This window comes from Aotus nancymaae, unplaced genomic scaffold (assembly GCF_030222135.1).
Source record: "Aotus nancymaae isolate 86718 unplaced genomic scaffold, 86718_ANA_hifiasm-v0.15.2.pri h1tg000007l, whole genome shotgun sequence".
Classification (NCBI taxonomy): Eukaryota; Metazoa; Chordata; class Mammalia; order Primates; family Aotidae; genus Aotus; species Aotus nancymaae.
Genome location: NW_026988418.1, coordinates 44,781,579 through 44,791,907, shown reverse-complemented (window position 1 = coordinate 44,791,907; position 10,329 = coordinate 44,781,579). Strand labels below are relative to the sequence as shown.

General features: G+C 34.0%; 1 protein-coding gene across 17 annotated transcripts in view; it reads right to left on the bottom strand.

The window, feature by feature from the left end:
- Positions 1-936: 936 nt before the first annotated feature.
- ADGRL2 (adhesion G protein-coupled receptor L2) overlaps positions 937-10,329 on the bottom strand; it is a 678,543-nt gene continuing 669,150 nt past the window's right edge. For 6 of the 17 annotated variants that reach the window (XM_064372545.1, XM_064372549.1, XM_064372546.1 and 3 more), the window contains 4 exons: positions 8,714-8,842; positions 8,008-8,104; positions 6,329-6,457; positions 937-2,982 (listed from right to left, as the gene is read on the bottom strand). In XM_064372545.1, the coding sequence (XP_064228615.1) occupies positions 2,228-2,982; positions 6,329-6,457; positions 8,008-8,104; positions 8,714-8,842 (1,110 nt within the window). In that variant the 3' untranslated portion in view covers positions 937-2,227. Of the gene's footprint in view, positions 2,983-3,662; positions 3,716-5,428; positions 5,481-6,017; positions 6,100-6,328; positions 6,458-8,007; positions 8,105-8,713; positions 8,843-10,329 lie in introns of all 17 variants that reach the window. The other 11 variants (XM_064372552.1, XM_064372553.1, XM_064372554.1 and 8 more) reach the window with 6 other exon arrangements.

The window sequence follows — 10,329 nt, the reverse complement described above, 5'->3', positions numbered from 1 at the left end:
TATACTCAGGCCAAACTGCTAGCTGAGTGTGGTGGCTCATGCCTATTCTCAGCACTTTGAGAGGCGGAGGTGGGCAGACCACTTGAGGCCAGGGGTTTGAGACCAGCCTGGCCAACATGGAGAAACCCTGTCTCTACTAAAAATACAAAAATTAGCTGGGTGTTGGTGGTGCACACCTGTAATCCCAGCTACTTGGGAGGCTGAAGCACAAGAATCGCTTGAACTGGAAGGTAAAGCCTGGGTGACAGAGGGTGACTCTGTTTCCAAATATATATATATACACACACACACAAACATATATATATATGCACTTAATTTTTAAATCTCATTCCTCTTTTTAAATTCAATAGGCGTGAGTGTGTCCACATAAAAGTAATTTCTAAGTTGGTGGTATTTGAGAATTAGAACCATTTAGCTTTAGAATAATTTTGTATAAATGCTTATTATACAAACAGAAAACATCTATTTTTTGATATTCAATTATATGATTTTTGAACTTGGAGTAAAACTGTTCAAGGGTAATGAATACTGTTATTCACAGCTGTCTGTAGGGATATTTATAATCCTTAAAGTGTGTTTTAGAAATTTCCCAATACTGCTGAAAAATCAGTTCAAAAAATTAACTTTTTATGATGCCAAGACTTGATGGTTGAACTTCCAACCCTTCTTTTTTTAGTCCTGGTACACTGCAACAAACAAAAATGCTTTCAGAATATCTCCCTCTTAAAACTTATCTAACAGATTTTGTGCATGTGTAGTAGGTAATTAGAAGACATGTATCCTTTTGAGCATAAAGAAAAAAGACAACTTAATTGTTTTCTTTCATTTATCCATGGGTTTTGGCATGAAGTTACCTAAACCAAGGTGGGAAGGGGTGGGAAAGGGCCAATGTGTTAAAGCCAATTATGTACCATACATAAGAGTTCACATGTTGACTACTTGAAAAAATTCACATTTATTTACTGTCAAACCGTGTTAAACTTTACACTGGATATTAGTGATGGGCTCATTATTAACAGGTTTACACAAAGGGACGAAAAGAAAAGCAGAATTTTGCTGAAACAATTTACATTTCATTAGAATTTTATCATAAAATAAATTAATTACTAAATATAGGCAGAAGGAATATGGAAGAGTAATATTTATGTTTTATTTTATTTTTTTAAAAAAGAATAGGCACCTTTTGTTCACTAGAAAGTTTGTGAGAAGTGCCCAGTGCCCTCTTTGCCCTCTGTTCAAGAATAAACAGAGGAGTGACACACAATCTTTCCTAGATTTCACCACTTTTGTGCAAGGCATGGCATAACTGGCTTCAAAAAAGAGTTTTTTTTTTCCTCTCCATAAAACACGTTCTTTTGGCAATAAGAAATTTAAATGTAAGTAATAAAGACTAACTTGTCAAAGCAGAACACTGTATACAGTGGAAAAGAAGTGAAAATGGGTAGAACTTACCATGACAAAGTATAAGAAAAAACATTTCATAACATGTGCAACCAAGAGCTTTTCACAATATTTTCTTCACTCTTTAAAATTATTTTAATGACAATTATATTTCAGTTGGACACAAATGTATTTATTTTACCCTAGCAATAGAACAAAATATAATTTCTTTAGCCATTTTTCATGAGAATAGTTCATTGTACAGTTGAGGAAACATATGAAATAAGGCCTGTGGCTTGATTGCTAGTGGTTAAGCATGTTTTCAATCTTTGCCTTAATGTAAAAGATTTGCAGTGAACTGCAAACTGATGCAGAATATCTCTCCTGCTTTTCCAAGTCTTGTCAGGAATAGTAAGGTACAGTAAATTTGTCCCACAGGATTTTAAAGCCTACGTCTTGTATATAATACAATGCAGGCCTACAAAAATGGTGCAGCCATATTTACAAATTTAGTTCACAGACTGCTGCAGTAAAATGGCTGAAAAGTTTTGCTTGTTTCACAATCTCTCTAAACAGCAGCAGAATCTTAAAATACCTGGTTGGCATCTCTTTTCTTTGTAACAAATAATTCATTTTAGTATACTCTGTGTATATACAAAGTTTTTGTATGTTTTATAAAAATTCACAGAACTGCAAGGTTCAGTCATCTTTTTTACACTGGAGAACCACAGGTCAACAAAGTCATCTCTTCAAGCAAAGTTTGAGGGAGCTTGTCAGGCCAATGGAGTCTCTATGTATGTATTTATTAATACTTGCATGTGGCCCTTGGAATTACTTAGCTGTATGATTAAAGACTTGTAACCAGCTGCATTTGTCCTTCTCTAACATCTCCTTCTGGAATACACCCTTCTTTGTTAATGGGGATTATATAACCATCACTATTGCCCCTGCTGATCTGGTAGCACATCTGAAGCTGATGGCCAGCTCCAAGATTTGGCATGCTTTTATAGTAAATGTCCTCATTCTCACTCCTCCTGGAGGGAGAGAGGTCTTCTTCCATGTCAGGGCTGCTCTCTGGATAGGGAGAGTCTCTAAGATTCGGCATGCTTGTATAAAGAGAGTCTCTGTTGGGGGACTGTAGGTGATCTTCAGCCTCTGCTGTCAGCTGGGAGACATAGCTGTCAGTTCCCTCGGACTTCACTTTCTTCTGAGGTTGGTACAGAAGGGAGTGAGTCCGCTGAGGAATAAGCGGTGCCTCCAGTTCTTTGTGATGGAGCTCCAGCCCTGGGTTGTCGCTGTGCATTAAAGATGAAGCATCTGCCACAATAGCGTCATCTTCACTGCTGCTACCTCCAATCACAGGTTTGACTGGTAGGGTGAGCTCAAGGTTGTGAGTCTTGCTGCTGCCCCGTAAGTTGTTGTGCACTAATTCTGAAATGATCATTTTCTCAAAAGCAGTATCATTCAGACTTAGTCCACAGTCCACAACTTGCACGCTGTCACTATAGTCACCCTTGCGCAGCGAGTAGCTGTTGTTAAAATTACCATTTAGCGGTAGAGTATCCATGGCACTTGTATCCCTGGCATTGTTCAGTGAATGTCCTGAAACAGAAGAGGGGGAGTTATCGTTACTGTCTCTGTTCCTTTCCAAAGAAACTCTATTTCTTTTGTACAAAACTTTTTAATGTCGTTCAGGACAAAGTTGTATTTGAAAGCTAACACTTGAAAAGTGCCAGGCTTTCCTGCATTCCCAACTGTAAACAGTTGCAACCCCTTAGATAACAGGAAAAAGTGTTAAAAATAATACTGTTTTCCAGGGAGGGAAAATGGCATACAGAGTAATACTTAGTCAATTTCGGGAGACAGTAGATATTAATTGATTTTGGTCAAATCTCTGACACAAAGAAGACTTCACTCCATGCCCTTGCATAGTTAATGCAAAGCAATTCATTAGTGACATTTACATTTTAAAGTACAAGACTATGGTTTATAAAATAAAATTAACGGAATTTGTCCTAAACAACACTAAATTAAAAAGGAATAAGTCACAATACAAAACTGAAAGGCAAATGTACAACATAAACTCACATAACTTGCAAGCAACTTTTTAAACAACATTCTAACATTTCCTTTTTCTGGAGATGAAGTGAAAAAAAAGAATGAAAACATGGACAGATACAAAGAAGTCATGTTAACAAAGACAGCCATCTCTCATACTGACTGGACCAGGGGCCCACAAGCACCATCCAACATCACGATAGACAGCAGGTGGAATGACTCACTTTGGACAACTCACATCATGTCTGTCTGCTCAGGCTATCTGGCCTAAGAGTAGCTGATATATAAAAGAAAGTAAAATGATTTATTGTAACATGATGAAGAATTTCTAAGCTTCTCAGCAACTTAGTCAGAGCAAGGGTTCAACAAATTAGATTACCAGCAATAGCAGCCTTTTATTTTTCATTTAATATTTATTATTTTGAGTTTTTAGTACTAATAATCTCTCTAATAGCAATGACCCCAGGCTTCTAGTGGTCAAAGTTTGCCTGCAGCCCTGCAGTCTGCATCAGTCACAGTGACAGCACCGAATGAACCAGCAGAGTCCACTGTACAAGATTGGCCCACAGACACCATGGCCATGGAGGTCAAACGCAGAAATGTTAGAGATTTCTTAAGTGTGGGTCACAGAAATTAAACCAAGAATAAATATTAACTATGGAATGGGAGAAGGGTGTCAGCCTTGGCTAATATATTTTTATTTCTAAAGGAATGAAAGACTGGATAAGTCTGCTGAAGACATGAAAAGAGGTTTAGGAGGGGGAAAAAAAACATGATAACATGCTCTATTTGAATCAGAGTTGTATTTTCTACAGACACATAAACATGTAAACTAAGACATCACAGTGCTTCTCAAGCAAATGAAAAAAAAAAGTCAAGAGAAAATTAAATGGTCTGCACCATGCCAAGTTAGGTTATTCATTCTCAAAATCCTAGAGGAAAAAAAAAATCACAGTCTACAGATAGGTCTGTAAAAAAAAAAAAGAATGAAATGATGTTATTGAAATGAAACTGACCACTGTGAGGCTGCTGCATTGTATGCAAGGCTTGGAGGAGTTTAGGAAAAAATTTAATTCTTGGAAAAAAATATGAAGTTTCCCACTTTAGTGCTCACTCCACTCTTAAAGCTGCAGATATCCTAGAAAACGCAGTTTCCTTCAGAAAAAAACTCTGTATTGCCTGACACAAACTTCATGACCAATAAATATCTGATAATTGTCGGGAAAATTATCATTAGCAGAAAAATGAGAAAATGAGGGAAGATTATATTTGTTATTTCTATTGTCTCAAAAGACTGTCCCAACTTCCAGAAAATTGACAAATTTTTATCTTGTTCCATGTGAAACAAAATGATATTGTGAGTTATTTGTAAGGCTTCCTTTAACTTGGTCGAAACAATTCTCTAGCTTCATAAATCCATGTATGTGCTTTAATCTTGATAAGATTACTAAAAAAAATTGGCACTTAAAGGTCTGAGTGACACATGGCTCACTTGCTAGCATTTGTTTCCTCTGTAGAGGTTCACTGTTTTCAAAAATTTTCTTTTATCATTGCTTGGTAAATATAACACTATAAACTGGATATAATTCAAAAGGTCTTTTCTATGATATACTGCAGATTTAAGACATCTTTGACTGGTTTTGAAGAGGTATCTTTTTCTGCCCAAGTTCAGGTAATTCACTTGTAGATTTTCCACAGCCTGTAGCAAGATTACTGTGGGAATGCAGAAATGATAAGTCAATTATTAAGCATTTTGGTTGACAGTACTTCAGGCTTTATAGAGCAAATTATTTCAGCATTGCGTATACTTAAGTATGGACAGCATTTGCTACAGACCTCTATTACTGACAAAAGCAGTACAGATGGATGTACTGTTTGAATTGGTAACACTTTAGTTGCAAATTGTGAACCACTTGCCCGCTGAGTCTACTTCATGACTGCTAGTTATGTTTTAATTGTGCCCGTTAAAAATCATGCTGAAAAAATTTACATTTGATAGGCAAAGTTAAGTTTTACTCCCATACTTGTCTCTCTGTAGGTTGCTAGAGGAAAGCATAAGGAAAGTGAAAAAAAAACAAGAGAATGAAAAAAGAAGCTGCAGTTACATTAAAAAAGAATTTTAAGAAAAAAATGGAAACGAAGTTCTGTGTTTAATTTAGTGGCAAATATTAATAACAAATAAAGATTATATGCTAGCAGTAATTATGTAAAAACTTTACCAAAATCTTGAAAATTCTGTTAATATTAAATATATATACATAAATGCTTTTATTTAAAAGAAAATAAGCTATTAAACAACATAGTAATATAGGATGGGTTAGTGACAATCTTTCCCCCTCCCCCAATTAAAAACTACAGATATAAGCTGACTAATATTAACTTTATTCTGAAATTTTTCTTAAGAAAAAGAAAACTACCATAAAGCTGCACTATACTATAGTTTGGATATATTGATAAGCTGAATGTGGTTTTCTATAGCTGGGCATCCAAATTATCTTCATTAGCTAATTCATTCCAGAAGCAAATTTTGTCAGCAAGCTTTAGAATTAACTGAACAGTATATTATATAGATAGGATACCTCTAAATGATATACATCTTGAAGATGGGCTCTCAGACCATGTGATGTCAGTCCTGTAATAATATATTAAGATTTATGCCACCTGTGTTAAAAACATGGATAATTATTGTAAATACTATCATGACTGAGATTTTACTATAATATAGTGCAGTTTTAGAAGCCTGGCATAGGCAATACCATAATTTTTTTTAACTGAGAAATTAAGAATGTAATAATAAATAAATGGCAACTTGAATATTTTAGAAACAGGGCAAAGATCATATCTCTGTTTAGCAGCAAAGAAAGTAGTTTTATTTGTAAGTAAAGCACACCTGGTGAGTTAAATACAGGAGCTGAAGGGGCATTACATACAACTGTTTCAGCGAGCAATGTGTTATAGGGGTTGTTAGTGCCGTGGGGTCGAAGAAGAGGGTTTGTTAGTAGGTAATTGCCAGTCATTCCTAAAGTAAAAAAAAAAACAACAAAAAAACAGACAAAAGTACATCAGTCTCTTATTTTAGTGTTACAGTTGTAGTAAAGTATTTTTTTTTATATTCATCAAGGGTAGTAGACAAGTTGGCAATGGAAAATCTGCTGATTCTGATTGTATTTGAACTACTAATTTGAAGGAGAGAAGGGAGAGGGAAGTTAAATTTCAGCAATTCACAGGTGCTTTCTAAATCCCCCAAGTAAACACCTGCTGAGGATGACATTTACTAATTTATACAAAAGCACTGTTAAACAAAAATGGCAATTAAATGCATAGAGATCAACATTATGTTTCAAGATGTTACTGCTTAATATTAAAAACATAACCACTGAGGCCCAGAAGAGGGACTCTCAAACTTCCAGAATTTACAGGTGTGGGATTATCCCTCATGAAAACATCTGTGTTAATACCAACTTTGATACAAGCAGGAGGAAAAACAACTTTCACAAACAGGTAGAAAGTATGACACACTGCAAAAAGCTGCTCTTAGTAAATGCAAAAGCACACATGCTGAGAAAAAAAAGACTGTACAATGAATTATTAGACCATACACAAATTCTATATAACAAGAATTTTCATTATGTAATCTTATTTGCCAGGTTTCAAAAATGAATCATTGAATAATGCATTTACTTTTTGATAGCCAACAGAATAAAGTAAAATACCAAAGCAACAGAAGAAATGCCCATTTCTTTCATTCTATCAGACAAATTACAAACTTTTAAATACTTGTTATGTTTTGCATAGCTAATGTAATTTGGATAAATGTATCTTAAAATTCAGGTTAGTATTGCTACCACTCACAGTCCTTTTTTCATTTTAAATGAGAATCTCACTAGAACAACATCAACAGTTTAAAAATGTTGTTATATTTCATTGTAATAAATTCTAACTTGTATTACAAATCAGTACTTATCAAACTGAAAATACCATGATAAATCACCTTTCCAAGGATATATACAATACCATATAATTTTTCATACTAAATTGGAATGTACTAAGCTTTTATTCAAGAATACATGTGTGTGCATATATTCTTTTCTAAATTACTTCATTTCCCAGCATATTTTAAGAACTACGTTGATTTATCTGGTAAATTTAAAGCTGCCACTGTAGACACATCAAATAATATAGAAAAAATTACTTTATAAGCTTTCATTTATTTTTATTTTGTTTATGAAGATTTACTACCAATGTTTTCAGCATTTATTTTTCACTTTTTGAAAGAAAGGTTAAAAAACTTAATTTCCACGGTACTATTTTATGTGAATAGTAATTATTCTAATTTTATTAATGTTTTGTGAAAAAAACTTTCATAAATGTCTTGTTCAGAAATGATAAATCTGTACTCCCTAGGATAATATTTCTAATCTGTGGCAAGGTATATTTTCAATAATTACCTTGGAGCTGCATCCTGTTAATGCAGTTTAAAATTATATTTTTTGCTTTACATTATTAAATAAAAGAAATTTACATGTACTTTAATAAATGGTGGTAACTCAAATTTTCCTGATAACTGACCTTGATTAAGTGTTGAAGTGCTATTGATGTCACCTGAGATAAAAGAAGATTCAGACTGTTTTCTCACAGTGTCATTCCACATTCTTCTTATACGACTCTATTAATACAAAACAGCAAGACAAATATGTTTTGTTAGTTTCCCCAAGTTTATCTTATTAAAGGCACACAAAGATTTACCTTAAACAACCTATGTAGGATTATTTAGTGGCCTTTAAAAGAATGTGTGTTGTTTCTGGTCTAAAACTAACAATGTCTACTGTTTATTTATTAAGCAACTAAGGGGTATTTAATCTTCCACTCTTAAAAACATGTTATTTTATTGTCTTTTTTAAAAAGTAGAGATGACTGATTATTCAATATATGTTTATTGAGTGCCTGCTACGACCATTGTGCTATATGGCCTTAGGCTATAAAATGATTATGATATACTTCTTAACTCTCCACAAAAAAGGATATTCACAGAAAAAGAAACACTGAAGAAATGTTTAAGAAGACATTAAAACCACTGAACTCCCATCTACATACAAGGTAAAGTCGGGGCTGGGGAGTAAAAAAAAAAGACATTAAAACCAAAATACTAAAAATGCAAGTATTTGCTATTTAGATTATTATAATGAGAAGACAATTAGTGCATCTGAACAGAACATGTCTCAGTAGCCTTTCTATAAATAAGGTTAATTAAAGATGCTGTCAAACTCTTTGTTACCTGTGTGCCAGAGGAATACCGAGCACTGGTTCTGGTGGTTGATGCCTTCACTGAACTGTGGGGACTCTCAGTTGGGAGGCCTCCACAGCAGTATGAGTGTCTGAAGCACTTGCCATATTCTTTTCGTACCTGCATTGAATAATCACAAAACCAAGGGATTAATATGAACATACCTGCTTCTCCCTAATTAAATGAACAGTGAAGACAATGGAGAAGAATTAAAGTTCCACCAAGACTTACCTGTGGAGAAAATAAATTGAACTTGCAAAATCAAGTTCAATTAAAATTACTAAACTAGTAATCAGAAAAGTATCTCTGGCCACTAGATTGGCTAGTAGAATCTTTAAAATGTGATATAACATGTAGAAATGCTTTCTGTCCTGTTATTGAATAATAATATATTTATAGTTTTATTCTCTTACACACAAAGTAACTCACATTTTTTTATTTTATGCTAAAAAACACACAAAATGTAGTATTTTCCTTGCTTAATTACATCTGACTACTCTGTAATTCAGTCATTTAAGTTTTATATGCTTCATGTCCTTTTAGGTAGGTCAATACAGAAACCTCTTTTGCTGGATTGCATAGTTCTGTGGGTCTTTATAATGACAAGACTACTTTGGCACAAGAATAAAGAAAACAAGTACCTTGATACATTTGCCACTAATTAGGATGGAATGTTTTCTTCATTTTCTGATGTGTCTAGCTTTAACATTTAGTGTAGAGAGTCTAAGATGTCTATTCACTTCATTAGCACACAAGGGAACCATTTATGCAATTTCCATTCACATTAATGAGTTACCCATGTAATTTCCCTTCTCCCCTGAAGCTTGAATATATGAATACAACAGAAAGTTGTTAGGTCTAAAACAGTTTCAACTAAACTTAAAATAGTGAAGTCCGAACAACTGCTAAATAATAGGGCCCCATCTAAAGCAGTAGTACAGAATTAAGAAAAGAAGGAGAGGTTGCTGGACTGTAGTAGCTATATTAGAATATACATGTTTTCTGGCGGATTAGAGCCAGACTGTGAAATTGCAAGACAGACAAGAAGAAACTGAATAAGAAAACATTTTTTTCTAATAGGTTACAAAAACACTCGAAGGCTTTGCCTCAACTCAGAGGTCTATGTGCAGTAACTGCCCGTAAAGACCAGGACTTTGACACTTATTCTTTGCAAAATTAGAAAATTAAAATCACTAGATGACCTTTTACATCTAAGTGCACTTGAATTTTCATCTTTTTAGCTTTATTTAATTATATCTATTGGAATAAATAACAATGTGGTTGAGCCTTGAAAGCATTTTCTTGCCCTAAATATGCTCATTCAAGCAGTAAGAACTATGATTTTAACTTAACCATTTTATATCATATTCTTAACAGCTCATCCTGGCGTACCCAACTGGATATATCCAAACTAAGTTATACTTCTTTTGAAGTATAACATGATGCTTTTAAAATGTAATTGTTAATCTGAAAAGCAAAGACTCTCCCAGTCCATCTAATACACATAACTATACGAGGAAATAATGACTATCTCACTCCTTTTCTGCTATGTCTATGCTTTGTGTCAAAGATGTTTGGCACAACAGCACAAAAATTATGAATATACA